Source organism: the organism of the source record quoted next, unplaced genomic scaffold (assembly GCF_019419815.1).
Source record: "Pyrus x bretschneideri cultivar Hongxiangsu unplaced genomic scaffold, Pyrus_bretschneideri_v1 Contig75, whole genome shotgun sequence".
Classification (NCBI taxonomy): Eukaryota; Viridiplantae; Streptophyta; class Magnoliopsida; order Rosales; family Rosaceae; genus Pyrus; species Pyrus x bretschneideri.
The window spans coordinates 1,719,341-1,741,489 of NW_025999815.1; the positions used below are offsets into that span (position 1 = coordinate 1,719,341).

General features: G+C 38.0%; 2 protein-coding genes across 3 annotated transcripts; both read right to left on the reverse strand.

Moving 5' to 3' along the window:
- Positions 1-4,711: 4,711 nt before the first annotated feature.
- On the reverse strand, positions 4,712-6,433 carry LOC103930868 (scarecrow-like protein 3). The gene has a single exon (XM_009340264.3). It carries the CDS (start codon positions 6,254-6,256, stop codon positions 4,901-4,903), a length of 1,356 nt encoding a protein of 451 aa, XP_009338539.2. The 5' UTR covers positions 6,257-6,433; the 3' UTR covers positions 4,712-4,900.
- Positions 6,434-10,040: 3,607 nt separating this feature from the next.
- On the reverse strand, positions 10,041-16,784 carry LOC103946974 (pseudouridine-5'-phosphate glycosidase). 2 transcript variants are annotated; one of them, XM_009357804.3, is made up of 14 exons: positions 16,255-16,783; positions 16,017-16,113; positions 15,377-15,487; positions 14,754-14,836; positions 14,156-14,215; positions 13,989-14,049; positions 12,943-13,049; positions 12,771-12,848; positions 12,108-12,153; positions 11,885-12,005; positions 11,718-11,803; positions 11,450-11,533; positions 10,465-10,534; positions 10,041-10,164 (listed from the first exon to the last, which is right to left on the reverse strand). In XM_009357804.3, the coding sequence occupies exons 1-13, from the start codon at positions 16,339-16,341 to the stop codon at positions 10,512-10,514; spliced, it is 1,044 nt and encodes a 347-aa protein (XP_009356079.2). In that variant the 5' UTR covers positions 16,342-16,783; the 3' UTR covers positions 10,041-10,164; positions 10,465-10,511. The 2 variants fall into 2 exon arrangements, with proteins under 2 accessions (XP_009356079.2, XP_048430751.1); XM_048574794.1 differs by lacking the exon at positions 10,041-10,164 and having other exon boundaries at positions 10,212-10,534; positions 16,017-16,148; positions 16,255-16,784.
- Between the last annotated feature and the right edge of the window lie 5,365 nt (positions 16,785-22,149).

A 22,149-nucleotide genomic window follows, 5' to 3' on the forward strand; every position in this document is an offset into this window, starting at 1 on the left:
GGCTCACTATCCAAGCAGGCCAATGTCGGTGTGGTGTTCCTTGGAACCTGCCTTCTATCGTTGAAAGCATCAGGTGGTTGGTTACAATAATTTACTTGTATCAAGTGGAACCATAACGAATGACAAAAAATAATCATATTTATGCATTCTGGTGTAGGTTCATTCTCCACTGATTTCTCTCCCTAACTATCTATTTAACACTAACGCTATGGTTTAATTCCCGTTGTTTCTCTCCCTCTAACTAACTATTTAACACTAATGTTATCGTTCTACTAAAAAAACAAAAAAAAGAGTATGATGGAAGCTAACTAATTAACGTTTTGTGTGTCGATGTTGAGTGGACTTACAAATAATGGACTCATTGATGTCAAAGTTTGGCCTAATATAGGACTTCCCTGCAACTTGTTTTGTAGTACAATCTTCTTACATCTCTCATCTCGCAAATAAAGACATATTAGGTCTGTTTTTAGGCTGATGAGAGATGTGGAGAGGGGACAAAACATTTCAACTCAAATACTTTAGAAAACACATTTCTAACTTATCGAAGTTGAACCTCATAAAATAAAAAATAAAAAAAAATAAAAAGAGGAATTTTCAATGGAGGGTACAAAAAGAAGCTTTACACACAAAGAATTAATTAGAACATGACAAGTGACTATGTGATGAATTTTTTTCCTCCTAATTGGGTTCTTTGAGGGGTTTTGACACACCCGGACCCAGAAAGTCCACTTGGACCCTGAATCGAGTTGTGCTGGCCGACATCTGGAAGGTGACGAAGCCATAAAATGTGATAGTGTATAAAAAGTGAATAAATTTGAATCTTAAAGTGTCTAAGTACCAGAGTGCGCTACGAGTGGGAGCGAACCCATTTCACACGCGATTTCAGAGCATAAGTAAGGTACAGTAATGGGTAAGAATCATACCCTCAGAAATATCTAACAATACTAAGATTCGCCACAGATTCTTGTCGATACAAACTCAGCAACTAAAACCTGGAGGGCACCAAACAGAAGGTGTGAGTAAGCAATAAAACCAAGCTTCCCAAAGTTATTACCTCTCTAAAAGCAATGCCCCTAAATGTAAAACCCGTATCGTTTTCCATAAGACAGTACAACATATATGCATATATCCAAACCATACTCAGAAATGACTAAAACCACGGTTTGCCATCAACTCCACCATACATTAATAAGTAGGCCAAATGAACTAAATCAATACAAGGTGATATATCAGTCAGAGTCATCTAAAATGACATGTACAACTTATTCATATCTCATCAATCATGGCTAACATATAAGTCGGAGTCACCTATAGTGACCTGTACGACTTATCCATATCTCATCAATCCTGGCTAGCATATAAGTCGGAGTCACCTATAGTGACTTGTACGACTTATCCATATCTCATCAATCCTGGCTAGCATATAAGTCGGAGTCACCTATAGTGACATGTACGACTTATCCATATCTCATCAATCCTGGCTAGCCAATAGCTCAATAAGTATACCTGCACACGAGTCGGAACCACCTAAAGTGATCTGTACGACAGGACTGGGTGTAAATAAGTGCTACGATCACGTGAAGACTGGGCGAATAATCGCGGGTCACCTACGAGTCGGAACCACCTAAAGTGGTCTGTACGACAGGACTGTGCACCTACCTTGAATCCAAGGTGAGCATAAGGTGCGGGAGGTGAACATCACGTGAAGGACTGTGCCCTAGCCACGGGCAGGAGCACTAACACCGGGGTGCAGGTTTATGAGCTATGCTATATCTCAACACAATCGTACTCACTACCATCACTAACATCAACATGTACTCACCTGAAGCTTACCTGGGTGTCCCGCGTCCACCTTTGCACTTGAAAGCATTCCCAATAATTATATGCAAGTATAATACATATGGATATACCATGATGCAATCTAACACTCAACCATGTTGTAGCATTTTCAATTATAAACTATATAGTGTGAAATGTACAATCAATAACGTTCTACTCCCGAACTACTTATTTTCAAGGATAATTATCCATAATAACCCAATTAACACTAATTAACTAACTAATTCACAAAACTAAAACTTGTCTTTATCAATTTCCTTCGCATTACTCAATTTCCCAAACAAGGCTTTTGTCTCAAATATTTTATGGCTGCATCTAACGTCTCGTTAGACTGCCTACGTACCCTAAACAGGGATCAAGCCATTCGTAGTTCATAGTACTTCAAGCATTCACAATAATTATATATGAAAGTAATATGCCTAATCAATTTAAAAGTGTCGATAGAACTCTCAACAATATGTACGATAAAAAGGAAAAGATCCACTCACCAGGAGTCCACGCTATGATTCTCTAGCGCACGCATCGAGGCGTCCTGAATGATTGGTCCCTGTGACCAATTATCAAATCACATCTCAGAACTCTTATCCGTAGAATATGTAATTCACATAAAACACAACCTCGACGACATTCTAAAATAGTTTGAGACCCATTGACCACAAGTCAACCGTCGATCTTTGATCGACGGTAGGATTTACAACCCTGTATAACTTGCCCCGGAAGATCCGCATATCAGATTTCCAATCCGCAACTCCCAACGATCCACAATATGTTTCTACAATAACATATTAAAATTTCATTACGATCCAACGGTCGGATCTCCGCCACTTACCTAAAACAAGTGGCCGTGAACATTTATTTTACTAACTTACAAATCCAATTCAGGAAGATCCGTAAGTCGGATTCCCGATCCATAAATTCCTATGATATTTAAATATTACGTATTATAATGTATCCAATTTTGGTGACGATCCAACGGTCGGATCGTCGATTCACATTTTTATCAAGTAACGTATCGTAACAAATTTAGGTTCCAATGATCAACCTACGTCATTCAAATAACGAAACTGAATTCAAGACATTCAACATAGCCTAAAAATAGCATTGGCGGCCCACTGGCCACGCGCCGCCGCACGCGCCGCCGCGGGTGGCGGTCGGCCGCCCCGACTCGCCGGAAAATTCAACTATTTAAAAAAATTCTCAAACTTCACAGAAATGAACATCTCAGTGAGTGGAGCAACTTTCATACCTGCCACGAAGTCCAAAAGTGGACGGAAGATGGTCAATTTTTCCCACAAAGCCGGCGGGTGCCTAAAACTTCCCGACGTCGATTCGTCGTCTACGGTGGTCCAACGGGGTCAAGGTTGGTCGGGTTTTGCTCCTGGGATGATGGGCTACAAAGCCCAAGTGGTGGCATCGGCCATCGCTTTGCCGATTTGCCGGAAAATCGAAAAGGGTGGCCGGAGCACCATTGATTTTCATCAACTTTCGTGGCCTCAAACCACCTCATACCATGGTTAATCAAGGTGGTTCTTGGGTGGGTTTTGTAGAGGGGAATGAGAGCTTCAAGATGGTGGTGGTGGCATCGAAAAACTCCACCGGAGTTGCCCGGAATCGGCCTTGGAAAATGGATGGTCGTGCATGTCGGGTCACGGTTTGGGGGGGGGTTTTCCCTTTTTTTTTTTTTTTCTTTTTCTTTTCCTCTTTCTTTTTGATTGGCTGCCAACTTTACTTCCTTTTTCCTCCCTCCATTTTCTGATTGGGCGTCCCCCACAAAGTGGAGATTTAATTTAAATAAACATTAAATCTTGAATAACCAATTTTGAACGTCCGTAACTATACTGTTATAATCCGGACTCGCAAACGGCTTTCGCCTATACGTTCGTACCAATGAGTACTACGAGGATATGTTAAAAGAATAAGTTCCACATCTCTCAAATCGATGGTCTACGGAAGTCAAAGTCCTTGCCTCTAGGGCAATTTCGTAAATTCACGCTTTTAAAATAAAATAAAAACGTAAAATTTGGAACGGGTTGTCACAGGTTTTGTATATGTTCAAATCCAAAACTCTCGTATATGTATAAATATGCACTTACTTAAGACTCTAGATGTCTGATTTTCCACTTAATTTGCTCGTTGTTTTATTTATCTATTTATTTATTTTAACAAACGATATTATCTACACTAAGAGGGAGGGATGTAGGCTTAGTCTCATAATGAGGTAGCAATAATGTGTTCAAATTCACCTTTGGTGATAATCAAACCTAAGACCTCTCACTTACAAATGAAGAGGAATATCACTAGATTGTTAATTTGAGTGCTTAGTTAAAACTTGTGTGTGACTTGTGCACTTTTGACTAACAATGAATATTTGTTTTACAAGTATTATATTTTTTATATATTGTATACAATTATATAATATAATATATTAAAATTTTTAGGTCTCGTGAGGCTTTGTCTTACTATCTATGAAACGATTTGCCCACGCCTTTGCCTTTTAAAGCATTGGTTTAATAAATAAATAAAAAAAGGATTTTGCATAACATTTAGGGTTAGTTTGGTATTGATGTGCTTTAAAAAAAAAAAAACTGCTTCTACTATGATGTAATAATAAGCTTATTTTTACTCCTTCACGTTTTCAGATTTTTTTTTTCACCCAAAACTGTGAAAATAAATTATTTTTAAGTGTTTACCAAATACTTTTTTGAACTCAGCTTTTTTTTATAATTATTTTTTATAAAAACACCTCAGTAATAAATCAGCCTTTAATAGTGTTAGTTGTTAGGGTGTTTTTTTAAATTGGCCCATTTGCAAATATCAGCACCACCTGTGATAAATTAGATACATAGGAAAAGAAAACCAAAACACAAGAAACTCCATCAACAACTTACGCATATATAGATTCAAACACCAAACGTCAGTATCAGTATTCGTTCAATTAGATCTAAAACGAAAAATAAAAGATAAACAAATGAAATGCAGACAGATTCAGTCGGACAAAATTCTTCATGACTAGACGAGAAACTCCAACATCATTGAGATGATCAGTATCAATACTCATGTTTTACTTCCTGCATCTCCAAGCTGACACCGAAAACAGCGGTCGATCTTGCCAGGAAACCAACACGCAACCGTTCTCTTCCCTCATTCTATACCCGTTGCAACCATAGCCCTGCAGCATCCTCTTTGCCTGCAGCATTCCGTAATAGCTCAAGGGCACATTCCCAAAGCCCGCTAAATCAAGCCTTTGAATCCATTTCTCAAGCTTTTCGTGTCTTTCGATCCTCTCAGATCCCTCGCAAGCTATAATGTTTTTTATCTCCTCCCCGAACAGCATTTTCTCTACCTTCAGTCTCTCCAATGAGGTTCTCGGCATCGTAGACTCCAAGCAATCAAACAATGTAGCATACGAGTACAGAGCTTCCAGTAGTCTCTCCATAAGAGTGGATCCGTTATGGTTAGAATCTTGCTCGGTTATTACCATGACTTTCGGTGTCAAATCCCAAAATGCATTAAGAAAGCTATCCAATTTCGCCGAAGGAGTTAAAGAGAGCGGTGATGACGAGGTTGAATCAGGACTCGGGCTATTCCTGTTGCCCATCTCTTTCTCTAGCAACTCACCCAATGTGCCTTGGCTCATTTGCAATGCTCTTGGCAAGTGATTTCCATTTGAACCCTTTGATGCTAATGGGGATTTCCTTTTCAGGAGTTCATCATCCGACGCCAGAAGTGAGTGCAACTGGAGCACCGAGCTGATAGCTAGAGCCTCGCCAGTTTTGACGCGAAGTTTATCCATATCGAGATTTTCCAATTTGCTGACTATGGGACAGAACTGAAATGGGATATCCAATTTTTCGGCCACCTCAGTCAATCTATGAGCCATTTGATCAAGTACGTCTTTCTGTTGATGAACACCGGTGATTCTCAAATGCGGCGGACCTTCAGGCCTCGCACTTAGAACTTGAAGAAGAGCAATCCACTGTGCAGGTTCAGCTGCACTTAGATCAATTATATGCACCATCTTTTCCCCTTCCATGGCTTCCATAATAGCTTGGTTTGTGAGCACAACAGCGACCTTTAGGAAGGGAAGCATCTCGAAAAACACTTTCCGGACTAGAATTTCCTCCGAAACCAAAGATATTTTAGTGGAATTCAGGGCCGTGTGAAGACCGGGCCAAGCTTTGAGGATTCGATCAGCAAGAGCCTCGGTGAAGTAGGCAGCAATCCGCTGCATGGTATCACCGTCAGCAGAGGCGAGTTGGGAGATTTGCTCTAGGGCGGCATTTGCATTCTCAAGGCTTCCGGTGGCAACATGGTTTGCACAAGTGAGCAACAAGTGGATCAAATACAAACCGCGCTCCTCGGATTTTAGCTCCTTAAGCCAAGGGTACGGTGAGCCTAAACTAGGCGAAAGCGACATCGTGGAAAAGAATTGGAGAGGAGATGAAGGTGCAGACGATGACCCTTCGTCTTGAAACGTAGGTAATGAATTCGATAACAAAGTTAGCCGAATAATTCAGGGGATTTCTAAACAAGTATCCTATTCCAAGTGTTCATGCAAGAACCAAAATTGCATGAATTCCCAAGTTGAGAAAAATGTGTAACCAAAGTGCTTTCTGAACAAAATCAGGCCTTACCAATAGCACCTAATTAGCAGATTAAATTCAGAAAGAAAACTAATGAAATTCAGGAAGGAGGTCGCCGGAGAAGTGACAAACAGAACAACAGAAGCAGCTGAAGAAAGAAACTAGTTGCAGAAGAACTAACCAAGCGAAGAAAGAAGAAGGAAATCCTTACTGGGTTTTGTAATTGATCAAAAACCCAAGTAGAAGTTCGAAGCCCGTGAGAATTCAAGGAAAGCAGCCTCTTCAAATTCAATCTCTTTCTCTCTCTCTCTATCTCTCTCTCTCTCTCTCTCTCTCTCTCTGGAGCACAGAGCTGATATTCTTCTTCTGGGATTTTTTTGCTCTTTTTATCACAGTTGAAGGTTAATAAAACTAAAAGTTGGGAGCTTTGGAGGACGGACGGAACGTCATGGCTACGTTGTCGACAATGCGTGGCGGAGTCCTTTTGTCCTTATCCTTTTGTTGTCCTGCGTTCCCAAGTGGAACACGAAATTTGTGGGAAGATGAGCCTTTTCTTGCACCTTCAAATTTGTTTTTTTTTATTGTCACTATAGTTTAATGATATTAGGTGGAAGATTTTATATTTGATTTTTATAGATGGCGAAGTTCGAATCAAACTTTTTTGTTTTTTTATCAAACTATTATGGTTAGCTTATGCTTATCGTGCGATTTGGGTCAATCTCTCACCCTCTTGTCGGAAATATATTTTCAAAAAATTATGTTTACTCATTTTTGTTGAGACTGCGAGGCTAATAGAGAGAAAGGGATTTTTGTATGCGCCAATAAGAGGTTTGGTTATTTCTTAGCTAGTTGATTTTAGAATGAAATTTTAATTTCTTTCATGGTATCAAATTAGGTTATCCATTGTTGAACCCAACAATATGCCCACATTAGAAATTTAACTTTGCATGTCTTTATAAAAGTTGAGCCACTTCACACATTAATTCTATGATAAAAGTCTGAATTCCCTTCTATTTGTCTTTTTAAACCTTGCACTCACATCTCATATCAAAGAGCTGCCTCATTGTAATAGAATAAGTACACAGTACATGTCAAACTCAACACAAATATATACACATATACAGATCCTTTAATAAAAGGGGTCCCCATTTTTTTTTTTTCTTCAAAACATGGCGATTAGGTATGGAGTTCACTCCACATCGAATTTCAACGATCTGAACCGTCTATTTTTCAAGTTGCACTCATAGATCATCCTTGCAAAATATTAGCCAAATCGGAAATGTTTAAGACATCTAATTGAGTTCAAAGAAATTAACGAATACTTTGTTATATAAGAAGCAATGAAATTTTATCTTGATAATTAAATAAGCAAATGGTTTCGGATTGAATTGAATTTTTGCAAAGATGATCTATGAATCGAGACTTACAAAATAGACGGTTCGGATCGTTGAAGTTCGATATGGAGTGGGCCCCACACCTATAAATCCCTCCTGTTAAAGGATATGTGCACATATAAATAGATGGTATTTTCTCTCAAAACTCAAACTAACCTAGTTTATTGATTCTGTCTTGAGCGATCAGCGCTGGGCCAATGACTTGTTAATATGCACAAAGGTTGGAAGAATCCAAACACGCCCTAACAAAGACAAACAGCAAGAAAGCTCATTGGGTGCTGCCAAAAACAAACAAGGACTTGTTCTTATTTATTTTGTTTTGTTTTGAAATATGGCCATTTATGATAGGATGATGGCAATACAATTGGTATTTAAGTTGCAAATATTAAGACAAAGAGACAAGGAGGTTAGGCGACCCTCCATAAAGTAGATGCCGACATTTTTCTCTTTGTTTGACTGAATTAATTAACAAATTGTGTTTGAAATTTATAGTGCAAAATTTATGATGAAACTATTGTGCTCATTTCTCGTCAAAAATGAATTTGAATTATATTATTGCTAATCTATTATAAGGCTTAGTACACTCTCCACCGTTTTAGTATAGATAATATCGTTTCTTAATAAATAAATAAAACTATGTGCTCCTTTTGGGACTGGATTTTGTATTCTCATTTTGTAATTTATAGATGTTAACATCAACTTTTCATTACTTAACTTTCAAAGTACACAATCAACACCGCATCATATTGGATCAACTAAAGAATTGTAGCAGAAGGTTTCGTACAGTTGTTGAAAGTTAAGCCTTCCACCATTAACATGGGGGTCTTTCATAACTAGAATGTTACTGCTTCTTCATCTCTAAGTTGTTTGTTACGTTCCCTGCGTGGCTTAGGCTTTGGTTTTTAGGTTTTCCCTTTTGTTTGCTGGTGCTTTGAATTTTCTTCTTTGCCCAGTTCTTTGTTGTTCTATTTGGGCTTTTGTCCATTTAATATATTATTTATTTAACAAAAAAAAAAAACTTTTTATGACTTTTTATCCCTTTCTTCAAATCTTCCCCATTGAAATTTGATCCAACGGCTAAAGTTATTATAACTTTTAAAGTAGGCTCTTATTTGTAGTAGTTGGATCAAACTTTAAGGATCCAGATTAGTTGATAAAGAAAATTTGATGAAAGAAATCCGGAGATGATCCCTTTCTAAGACAGATGACGAGAAATGATGGGTTTGGTTAGGTGTATCCAAGATTTTGAAAAAATCGCAACCGCAATATAAAAATCGTTCACTCAAAGGTGAAGGTGAAGATGAGAGGTTTGTAGTAATCCCTTTAATTGCTGTAATATTTTCAACGACAAGGGATAGGAGGGCTTTGCTTGTTTATTGCAAACGATATTTTACACTTTTATATTTAGAGGGGATGAGAATTTAAACTCCAAACATAGACAATTTCACTATTTTATAGGCAAGTTTCACACTTCTTTGTTGTGGTCTAATACTATCTTTATTTACAACTGGATGGCCTTAGGCTCAACTCCTAATGAATGACAGATTTCAAATATCAAATTATTGCTAGTTATTATGTGAGTAATTGCATTTATTTATTTATTTATTTATTTTTAGTAAAGCATTAGTGTTAGTGGGTTAAATAGTAACTTGCAAGGGAGAGGAGAATTAGTGGAATTGTGTCAGGTTCCCAAGCGCAAGGGAAGAACCCAACCCAAAAGACTAGTCCAATAGGTGGGAGGACCGAAGAACTTAAAAACCCCTACACCCCTAAAAGTGTACTCGATGTGAGATCATAACATTACACCACCCTTCAAAAGCCGACGCCCACGACGGCCCTTACTTTGATGACTTTCACTCTTAACGGTAGCGCACCCTTTGGTCGTCCCGTTAAGGTAGCCCTTTCCAGGTTGCCCCCTCCGCCGCATCAGGAACCTAGGCTCTGATACCAACGTTAGGTTCTCAAGCCCAAGGGAAGAGCCCAACTCAAAAGACTAGTCTAATAGGTGGGAGGACCCCAAGGACTTAAGAACCCCTACATCCCCCTAAATGTAGTTGATGTGGGATCATAACAAATTGAACCCGTATAGAGTTCTTAGACATAATTGCTTTCCGACATTACGGTACTTAGGCATCTGTTTTTGTTTATGTTTACTTGTCTTGAATGAAAAACTTGAGGTATAAGAAATTTCAAAGTAATCGAAATTAAACTGACAAGTGGACAATTGGGGAACATTAGAAATGCATAGCAGAAGTGTTTGGAAAGGGGACACCTGATTTCTCACCGAAATTTGTAGTTTATTACAGAACAATAAGCACATTATTCACTCATTCAGCAGCTTCCATCTCCTACAAAATGTAAGCGACAAAGACTCCCAAGAAAATAAGCACATAAATTAACCATAAATGAATTTAGTGTATAGATTATTTTATCGTTTGCAAAAATAAATTGTTTTAGTTTTATTTTGTTCTTGTTTTTCGGTAGTAGGAAGGTGCTGTATTGTGTAAATACTGACATTAAAGCTTACGTAAGTACTATGGCAGTAATGTACACTAGAAACTCGCTGCTTGGCCTTTTCAACATTGCCACATTTATCATCACATAGTGAAAGTAATAAACGAATCGCCATGAAGGAAGATTAACTCAACTGGTCATAATGATCGGTTTCCAGATCCCGTTGAAAATATTTTGAGCCCTATAACGCCGACTCTGCACCACCTGTAAAAAATATATCCGGTTTTTGTTACTGAAGGCAGCTCAGTCGCATCAGTTTAGTGAAATAATCTCGTGTGTGCACAAGACACCTTAACTGTATCATTCGAATCATGTATAACTTGAGTGTTCAGTAAAATTCTCCATGTAATTCTCGACTGACTGCTTTTAAATGGAACTACTAGTGGAATACCAATAACGTGGGCACACATTTAGTGCTTGTAGCTTATACATTATCAGGAAACACCAGCAACCGATTATCCTCTCAAAAAGTACACACAGTTGATAATCAGAATGATAATAGAGTTTCTTGACTAGTTGAAAATTGAAGGCTTTTCGTTAAAAAGTTTCCAAGAGGATGTCATCCCGTGTACACAGAACATGATACAATGACTTAAAGAGGCAAAGACAAGAAAATAGTAAAAGACTCTAAAGGGTTCTAGTCTTTATGTCCAAGGAGGAGTGTTTCAATCTAAACATTGACACCAAAAGATACCAAAGAAGTTTACTTTCATTAATTTTTAAACAATCTACCTTGCTATCATGTCTTTAACCGATCTGCCCAAAAATACCACAAATTTCAAATCTAGCACCAAACTTCCCAAACTGGACAATGAATAAGTAAAAAACCTTCTTCAGCTTTCTTGTACATGTAACATTTCCACTCATAAACCCTCCCCCTAACATATGGCATTAACACCTAAAGTACGGTGCTACTTTTTGGATGCTTCTGATAACAACCATTAACAGGCTGCACTGTTCTTTTAACCAATCTCCAGCCACACTCAGCACTGCTTGGTGGCTTCCCTTTCTGACTATTATGTGAGGTCATGCTTACATACGTTGAAAAATATTTTTCTTCTATAATAAACACATGGATGTATCCTCATTATTATCGCAGAACAACAGAACATTACCTACCTTTATTTTTGCGTTCTCTAGTCTTCGCAAGTGCTACAGCAACTTTAGCTCCAACAAGTGCATTGTTCTTCACCAGTGCAATGTCTATGTTGGTTAAGAAACTGAGTTGATAAATCAAACATATGCAAAAAAATTTAAATGACATTTTATGAGAGTTTCACTTTAAGAAACCCTCCAATGTTCCTTAGGATTGGATGAGTCAACGCCATACGTTAGGAGTTAGAAATTGTATATCATTGTTGTGCAAAGAAGAATATATAAAGGATACTCGAAGCCAATGAAGCTCCTCCCGTTAGCTCATTCACTCTCTTGAGCAAGAATGGAGTTGCATCATTTCCTATTATGTTCTTATCCCTGAGAACACAACTTCAATTAGTATTGATTAAAGATAACATTTCACTGAAGATTACTCATGGCAAGAAAACAACATTTTACCTAGCTTCGTCAAGGGCTCTCTGTATTGCAGACTCAATTAAACTTCCAGAAGCTGAGTGCTCTTTAGGAATTGGAACAGCAATCAAAATCCCACCTCCAAGCTCAAGTTTCAGATTTGCATCTATAAAGAAAATATATGTGTGTGTGAGAACTGAGAAAGGAGTATTAATGTAAGTTTTACATATAATTACAAGGAAGAAAGATAAATTGATTTGTAACTTGCCTATAAGCTGAGCACAGTCTTCTGGGGTATCTACACGGCAAGGCACCTAGATTACAGGTAATGATTGAATAAAAGAAATAACAAAAAAATTAGTCATATACATATTTGAACTAAATTATGTTACCTTATGAACCTGTGGACATAATTGGTGCAACCCTTTAAAGCTGTTTTTGCACACATACTTCTTTCATTCCATGTGTTATCACCACAAAGTTTTCTATATTTGACACTTAGTTTAACAAAGTAAAATGATGATTCTCTAGTTCTAACAGTGGCCCATTTTTCAATAAGTAGAGGATTGAATCTATCCTCTTCCCATCCCTCCCATGCCAAATGGGATAAGGTTCGTGAGCCTGCAGTTTGACCATTTTGATCGCACTGATAGAGAGGCTGACACCCATTTTAATCGAGGGGCAACTTTGCATCCTACTAAGGAATATGGTAATAAGGATGATTCGATATATCTAGCTTATCATTTTCCAGCCATCAAGTGATAAAATGAAATCAACACTACTTGGATGGCCTTCATTCCACAATTAGTTGAAGCACCATTTTTGAACATGAATTTGATTAAACAGATAAAAGAAAAGAGCAAGAACATTGGACACACCATTGTTGTTATAAGGAGAAAAATAACACTTTCAAAGAGTTGACGATCAATACCTTACAACCACTCGTTTCTGTAAAAAATGCTGGAAATTCGTTGGTCCTATAAGCAGCAACGCAAACTCCCTGAGTCTCCTATCTCAGAAAAAGGTTAAAAAAAACAGTTATTTATAGCTCATAATCTGTATGACTTACTTCTAATGATATAAATGAGATACGTAGTGCTAACCAAATATTCAAGGGTCCTTGGGATATCCAATATTGATTTTACACCAGCAGAGATGACAGCTACTGGTGTCCTTCCAAGCTCAGTAAGATCAGAAGATATGTCCATTGCTGCAAAAAGGAAGAAATAAAATTTTATAACATTTCATCCCATTATCACCGTAACTTTTTGTAAGTCAGCGGTGCCAACATGTTTGTGCATGTTAAGTTGTGCAAGAATTATTTTCATTTCTACATGAGCCAAATATGCGACAGCACATGACAATCAAAGAGTCTTTAGTTTCAAAGATTATGCCTTCAACAGTATAGGGTTAGTTCAGTTTGTAATTAAGCTCTTACAGGTGGCTGTAACTGCAGGGCCAGTAGTTGAGTTTCACAAAACTTAGTCATACTTTTATATTCTCCCTTAGTCAACTCTGCACTGGGGTTTTTTCTGAATTTTAGTACTTGTGATATTTCCTTGGGAATCAAGTTAGTAACTTAGTACTGACCTTGTAGCCCTAATAGGAAAACGTAGTTTAATATTAAAATATGCTTCTTTATACCTAAAGACTTATCATTGTGATAAATGGGATATTCACTTTGCTGAGTGTGTAACATATGTGAATGGAGTCGGTATACTTTCATAAATTTGTTAATGTTCACAGCCCTACAGCCCTTAAAACTCAAAAATCGTCACCTTCCCGCACAAGCCGTACAGACAGATAACTAGAAAACCATAACCCTAAACCTCTCAACCATCTGTATAAGACCTAACTATCCCAAAAGCAAGACACATAGGTTCCTAATCTCTCCTACATTAGTTCTTTTGCCTACTGCATTGCTTACTGTGCTCCAGTATAGGTCATTTGGTGGACCATAAACCCATGTAACGCAGAAGCTATATGATTTGGCTTGCAATAAGAAGGAAAAATTGCCATTGTACACATTAGGAATATGCTGTCTGTAGTCATGACTCTGACTACTAATATCCAAAAGCATGGGTGGACATATGGACAAATTCAATTTCTCTCATGAACTGTCAGTAATTCTATGCAGCGTTAAACTTACTATGCTCGCCATGTCTATGTACTCCTCCAATTCCTCCAGTAACAAACAATGGGATGCCAACCTTCAAGACATCCAGGTTTTAAGTATTAACAAAACATACATTAATATTACAACACAAAGTAAACAACAACATAGTCCTTCAGGAAAGCTTATAAGCAACTAATTACCATGGAAGCAAAAAACATGGTTGCAGAAACAGTAGTTGCTCCATTCCCTCTGGTTGCCACCTAGACAAGAGTCAGCACATCCTCTTGTTAAATTTAGCATTAGAAATTACCATGAAAAAACTATGACGATGGTTGAGGAATTCCATTTGTCAGAAACTTCTTGAATGTACATGATAACAGAGTAGGGAACCCCTTAACTATGTGGCTATGAAGGCTATTTTATGGATGCACCAGCATAATAATAAAAGATGGCTAGCAAACACTTTTCCAGAAGTAAGTGCAACGCCACTGATTGAAGCCTACAAAAATGAATATTTTCCGCACAGTCTAGTCACTAAAAGCATAAAGGGAAAGTTAAAGAGCCAGATTTGAAAAAGCAGCATTCTTTTCTCTCTTTAATAAATGGCGGTTAGGTATTGAGGCATATTTTCATGAATTATGCTGGTGTAAATTTGCCACTTCAGGTATGTGTTCTAATATCCCCTTATATTGGTTGCAGCACAAATGAAAATATGAAACTAAAAACAGTCAACATGATGAATTGACTAGATTTGCTAAAACTAACAAACGCAGTAAGTGCAATGCATCAATTACTCACAACATGTGCAATATCCCTTCGAGCTGTCTTCTGAACTTTATGACCCAGATTGGCAAGCTTCTCCAATTCTTCCATACTCAGACCTACAAAAAGAAATAAAAAGAAAAGGCGGAATCAAGTCAGCAAGAATCCCCTACAGTAGCATTGTCTAACAAGAATTTTCTTAGCAGATGAGTCTTAACCATAGCATTAGAATACTCTACACTTTTTCCTGAATTCAAAAAGCTGAAGCGTTGATAAAAGCTTTCAATGAATTGGACTAAGAAACATACATAAAAAATGCAACCAGATACTTTATAACGACAAAGTGAAATGTATAAACTTGGGGGACTTATTTTAACTTGGTTGTGTGCTAAAACTTACAAACAGGGTAGCTTGTCAAGTTACAACTACCTTATTGGACAATATCTGTGCAAGTAAATTTGTAATCTTATTTGTTTGGAGGGTATCACCAACCGACGCAGTTAAGATCAGTGCACCAAAACTCACTCAGTAGAATTATTTTTCGATTCAGTGAGAGAAAACATAGCACAATCATAAGAAGGCATAGAATTAACATAAGCCACCTCTCCAAGCCTATAAATTCATCTAGAAAGAAGAAGAACAAAGTTGAATATAAACACCTATGCAAGGTACGCCATCCAAAATGGCAACAGTGGCAGGAACAGCTCCATTGTCCCTCACAACTGCCTCAACCTCCTTTGCTGTTTCCAAGTTCTTAGGATAAGGCATCCCTGAACACCAGAAGAAAAACAAACAATTTTGAGCAAAAAATTCACAGCGGCAGTTCCTCACATACACACAAACCATCCTTCAACATATCACACACATTCAGCTATCGATACATGGCCAATCTCCTGTTTCCGCCACTCAAAACCGCAACCATATATTTGGAGTATTGCAAACTGCCGGGTACGATGTATCGAAGGTAAAATGAAATATGATACCATATGCAAAAACCCAATTGGGTTTCGTTCAGAATGTTACTACAAACTCAATAGCAGAGGACAGTAGATCAAAAAATACTTAACTGACAGTACAATGGATTACGCAATTACCATTATTTTTAATACAAGCGAAATTACTGCTTTAACTCAGACTAGGGGAGGGGGAGGATTTGAACCAGGGACACAGTGGGTTGAAGAAGAAGAAAGGCCCCGGCACCAGGACAATCCACCACTTGCAGTACACAATTAGTTTCTGTGTGTGTGTGTGTGTAGAGAGAGAGGGAGAGAGAGGGAGAGAGAGGGAGAGAGAGATTACCATGGGAAATAATGGTAGATTCAAGAGCGACAACAGCACGGCCATTGGACAAAGCGTCAGAAACCTCTGGAGAAATCTTGATAGATCCGACGCCACCCTTAAGGAAGAAAAGGAAGGAACAAAACTCTGACTCTGTGAAATTTGGAAGACAATCTAAATAGAGAGAGAGAGAGAGAGAGAGAGAGAGAGAGGAAGAAGAAGAAGAAGAAGAAGAAGAGGAAGGAAGTTGGATTGTTACCTTGTCGAAATGCGAGGGATGGAGGTGTTTACGGAGATTAGAGAGTCTTGAGAAAGCAGCTGATGAAGAAGAAGAGGACGACGCCATACCCTGCTCCCTTTGCTGTGATGGTTTTCCCTACCGCACCACTTGATTCCTACTACCCAAACCTTACTTTTTCCCCCAACTTATTATAGTCGATCACCACCCGCCGTTGGATTTCCGAATTTTCATCCGTCTTTCTGTTCAAATCTATCACGCGGCCAAGCACACCCTCCACGGATAAGGGTAAAAGGGTAATATCAACATACCAGCTCAATTGCTCCGTTCTCCTCCTCCAATGCTCTGGCGACGGCACCCTGGCATCCACTCCACTTCTTCTCCCTCTCGACCCCTTCCGTAGTGACATCTGCCTCGGCCCTTGCGCCAAGGTCAAAGGTGCCTTTCTCATTTTATTCACCTCCGTCGACGGCAATGCCCTCGTCACCGTCTACGGTATGGACGTACATTGCCCTTGGAGTGAGAGTTTGTCCTTTCGATTGGCTAGGGTCACCTCCACCGCGTTTTCAAATGGTCTTCCGCCACACCATTGCGATTACGCTCATGGGGGCCAAAAATCTCACCAAATACTAATACGTGCCAACAATGGTGAAGCTAGGAATTAACAGGAAGGGGCGAAGTTAAAAGAGTCCAATGTTCAAAAGAATAAAAATAACCAAATGCTTTTATATAGTAATGTCTTCCATAATTTATCAATACAAATAAATTACAATTGTTGCTGACGAGATTTCATATCATGAAAACGCCGCATAATGGACTTATTATCAATAAAAGCAATACATCTCTTTCAATGTAAACAAGCATGTTATCACTCAACCATTGATCTCCCATATTGTTACGCAATGGTGTTTTCACAATCTTCATAGCAGAAAAAGCTCTCTCCATCGAAATGGCTGTAACCGGTAACACCAAAGCCAATTTAAAAAGCTTATACACTAACATATAGTTTGCACACCTCCCAGTCTTCACCAACTCCTTTGCAAGATCACCAATTCCTCTCATTGATGAAAACTCACTATGCATCTTCATATTGTTAATGTAATTGTCAAGTTGAATTGGAAGATTCATAAGTTTCATATAATCAAAATCTTGAAGATAAAGTTAGGCTAGACGAACAATTTTTGCTTTGTCAAAAGATGTAAAATCAAGGACGTATAAGACTAATCTCTTGATTTAATCCTCTACCCATTTCAAGATCACCAATATCAAGAGCTTTCTTAATTTGTTCTAGTTGTTTCTCTTTAAATGAATCACGACGCTTACACGATGATCCAATAGTATTGACCAAAATACTAGCATTGTTAAAGAAAATGGCGACACCCTGATGCGATATTTATACGCACACAAACTAAACCCTATTTGTGACAATTGTAGTAATGATGTAAGTAGGGATCGTTCTAACCGGGGATTAACTAGGGATGCTAAATACTTGACTCAAATAAATAAAACTAACTTTTAAAACACTAAGACAAACTAAAAGACTCAAAACAAGTTTAAAAGACTCCAAATACTCAAAAACATAAAATAAGACAAATCAAATCAATAAGACTTAACAAAATAAGGGGGGTGATTGTGGTTGGACGAGATTAAATTAAACGGACAGATTATAATTTAAAACAGATAGTAAAGATGAATGTGATGAAAATATGGATGATGGAATAGCCAAGGGGTTCTTCTCCACACATGTTACACTTGCATAAAATATTGATTCTCAGTTGGTCTTTCAATAAGTTGTGAAACTCAATGCTCCAAGTTAATTAGGTCCGCTTAAATTAACTTTCAGATTTCCCTAAATTCATTGGATTGAATGGAATACGCATTACAACCAAATTATTCTTAATCAAAGTCCCTAACTATGGAATACGCATGATAGAGACATTCAACAAAGATCATTAAGTTCAATGAAAATTATAAGTGTTGACGAGGCATTCGTTACTATGGAATACGCATGAAACTTATGCCAAGAATTCGTTTAACGCGATTGTTTATAAGCAACCTCCACTACTTGTGAATATAAGTTCATAACGATTAGGTGAAACTCACTTATATTCTAGCGTCATATTCATGCATGAAAATTAAGCTTGCAATCTCAATGAACATACATAAATACGTTATCCATCAAACAGTTAAACGAATTGAATCCACAACTTATGAAATTCCAACCAAAAGTAATTAATTCATATTGCAAATATAAACATAGTTTCGAATCACCCCCTAGCTAAAGGGGGTTTAGTTCCTCATATCTTTGAAATCAAAGAAACACCTAAACATTCCAACAACTCAAAATTTGAATTGTATGAACGTTTAGGCACTCTTCTCTTCCTCGTTGTTGTAGCACAAGGTTTAAGGATAGGTTGGTTGATGGGATGGAAGTGTGGAATGGAGTGGAAATGGAGAAAATGGAGAAGGGGAAATGTTTGTGTATTACAATGGAAAATGAGATTATGGTGCGGATTCCTCTCCTCTTAAACATGAATGAGTGATAGGTATATATAGGTGGAAGTGCATGGATTGATGAAGATTAGTGGGAGATAATGGCAATGCATGGATAATGGATAATGAGAAGTGGACGATTAATGGGAAGTGGAGAGATGGTTTGCACGGTTTTGGGTGGATTAAATGGATGGCTATGGATTAAAGGGAATTAAGGGGTGGTGCGGCTGAATGAATAATGGGAGTATTATAATGGAGTGAATGGCTTAATGGTTGAATAATGGGAGTGTTAGGTTTTTATTAATAATGGGAGGTCACGGCTTGAAACTTTTCTTTTGTTAAATGGGGGGGGGGGGGTTTAGTGGGAAGGTATAATGGCATATTAGGGTGATGGAATAGATAATAAAATGGCATGAATGGGTGCTCCGAATTAGGGAATAGAATATTAGGGTTATGGAATTATGGTGGCTGATTAATGCACGGTTTTGGATTAAAGGGAATTAGGGTTTATGGATGATGGATAGGAATGGTGGGATGCACGGCTTAGGAGGAAGATTGTGTGATGCATAGTTTTGGACGTTCATTCCTCGTGCTCTATTTGCGTACACCACATTCCAGCTCAGTTTTGCTCCAAAAGCTCCAAATTGCATCATTTCATGTAATATGTCCTTTAAACCTGAAAACATATGAAAGTAGCTTAAAAGACTACTTTAACGAAGAAAACATAACAAAAATGCATAAGAACTAGCTAACTAAGGCGCATAAATATGCTCCTATCAAATTCCCCCACACTTAACTTTTGCTAGTCCTCGAGCAAAACAAAACAACTAAAGTAAACAAAACGAAACAAAACAAAGAAAACAACCTAAACCTTCCAACGTTTGCCTCAGGGATTTCCAATGAAACATGACATGTCAAAGATCATTACTCACATAGCTTTTAGTCCTACTTCCCCTTAAGCACATACTTTAATCATAGTCACCATTCACTAGTTCGCATTTAATCAATTAAAACATATTTTGAATGTAGTAACATGCCTTAGAGAATTCCCTCAATTCCTCACTCGTTATGCACTCAATTTTCACTCAAATTTTCTGACTACACACCCTACACTAGTTATATGTGAGAAGATTGATGTAAACATGAAAGACTAGTACTCACATACGTTATACAAAGAAAGCAATTTCGGGAGTAATTAAACGTGTATGGATATGATCTCATGAATGGGATTCTACTACTTAGATGCGAGAACCAGTGATACCATATGCTCATACCAAATTCAAACTCCACAATTGAAATGCACAACACTCAAGATAGAAGTCAAGGGTTGTAACGGGGCTTGGGGTATTGGCTCACAAGGGAAGGTAGGGATAAACAAAAGTTCTTTAAGCAATAGCAAGTAAAGCAATGAAATTAAGACCTAGAATTCCCTTAGAATGCAAAAATCAACTTTTAGACAAATAGGGGAAACACAAACAACTCTTAGGGCCTAATTCATTGTTTTGGGCCCTTACTTCAACAACCAATACTTTTCAATTTTTTTTTTTTTTTTTTTTTTTTTTTTTTTTTTTTTTTAACCGTGCCTATGGCATAAAAAAAAAAACTCACATAAATACACTTTCCCCCACACTTATTTCCTGCAACACATTAATCAAAAGGAATTCATTGCTTACTATGCTTCAAGAACAAGGGTAAGGATGGTCCTAATCTAGGCTAGGTGAGGATAATGCGGGTTAACAAAGAAAGTAGGCTAGACAAGGCTCAACGGGGTTAAATCCTATAAAACAAATGAAAAGGGAAATATGGCAATTTGGCTATGGTGTTCACTACACAACTTCATCTTGAATACGTGTTATGCAAATCAATGACATGCTTTGAATGAAATGGGCATGAGTTCTAGCATTTGGAACTAAGTGATGAAACGCCTTCTAAGTAGCAACCAAGCAAAGAATAATGAGATCATGCAACGACTTTAGAAAACAAAGAATGCACAGATTTTAACTCTCCAAATAAACATTTAAGCTCAAGTCTCACAGGGATGTAGTGTTAGTTTGAGCTCATTCCTTCAAGCATGTTATAAAAACTAATTTTTTTCTTTGTGATTGCATGTGAATTCGTGAACTATAACTACAACCAAGCATAAACCAAAGAGTATATCAAACGTCCATCCATGTTTGTAACTTTCTTTAACCGTCATGCAATTAAAAACCAAATCCTCATCATTGTGTTGGAAGGTAACCTACGACACAAACACACAAAAACAACTCTTTTTGGTTTTTCAAAACAATTTTTCAAATTTTTATGGGATTTTCGAATTTTTAAGTCAAAACACATTAAAACAGTTTAAAAACATTTTAAAACAGCAAGGATCAATACTTGAAGTTATGGGTGATAAAATCCAACAAATTTGCATCAACATACTTAGTTACCCCCCCACACTTAAATCAAACATTGTCCTCAATGTTTTAAGCTTAAAACACACCAAACAAAAGAAAACATATAAAACAGCAACTAAACATACTAAACATGGCAGAATGTAATTAACAAAGAGAAGAGTTTAGGTACGCAAATCTGGTTATGGAGTGTAAATTCCCTCTTCTCCTTGGTGATTGCATTGAGACTTGATGTTGTTGATTCCACAGGGGTTCTCTCGAACTGGTTGCCACCCATCGTTGATTTTCCTTTGTGCTACTCTTGATCTGGGCAGCAGGATTCCCTTTAGGGTCTCCCCCGAAGGTCTGAGCTTTCCCCCTTTATCTGTTTCTTTGTTCAATCTTTGCAGGAGTGGTCCCTTCTCTGGAAGTGTATCAACCGTTGAAGATGACTACTCGAGAGCAACGCTAGGTAAGCAATCAGGAATAGGTTCCAGGCAGTTGGCTCCAGATCGGAAGACTGACTCCAAGTGCCGGCTGATTGCTTCTTTCACTTTGCCATGCGAGTAAGAACAAGGACAAAGAAAAAGACAGGGAAAGAGCATGATATGAGATACTTTTGCTTTTGACCTTTATGATATGAGATACCTTTGCTTTTGAAGAAGCGGTGCATGAATCAGCATATGCATTTCCTCCTGGGTCATCTTTACTCCAGGCGTCTGGTATCATCTTTGGGGAAGAAGAAAATTTTGAGTAATTCAAAAGGCTTTGCTGGGAGTGCGCCCTCAGAGGTGAGAGAGAGTTGGTGGGCATTTTCTTCAAGTCTGCCTTGCCATAAGAGATGAAGGTCGACAAATATAGGGATTTTCTGAATAGAAAGTGGTGGTACTGCTCTTTTACCCTTTGTCGACAGACGTCTCTTCGATTTCTGAACGAACGGCTCTTCGATTTCTGCATGGCAAAAGTAGTCACGGGTGCGGCTCTTTTGACAAAGCTGCACGCGTTTTCTGAAAAGCAGAGAAAGCGTCGCCGAACTTTGCGCTTGTCGGCT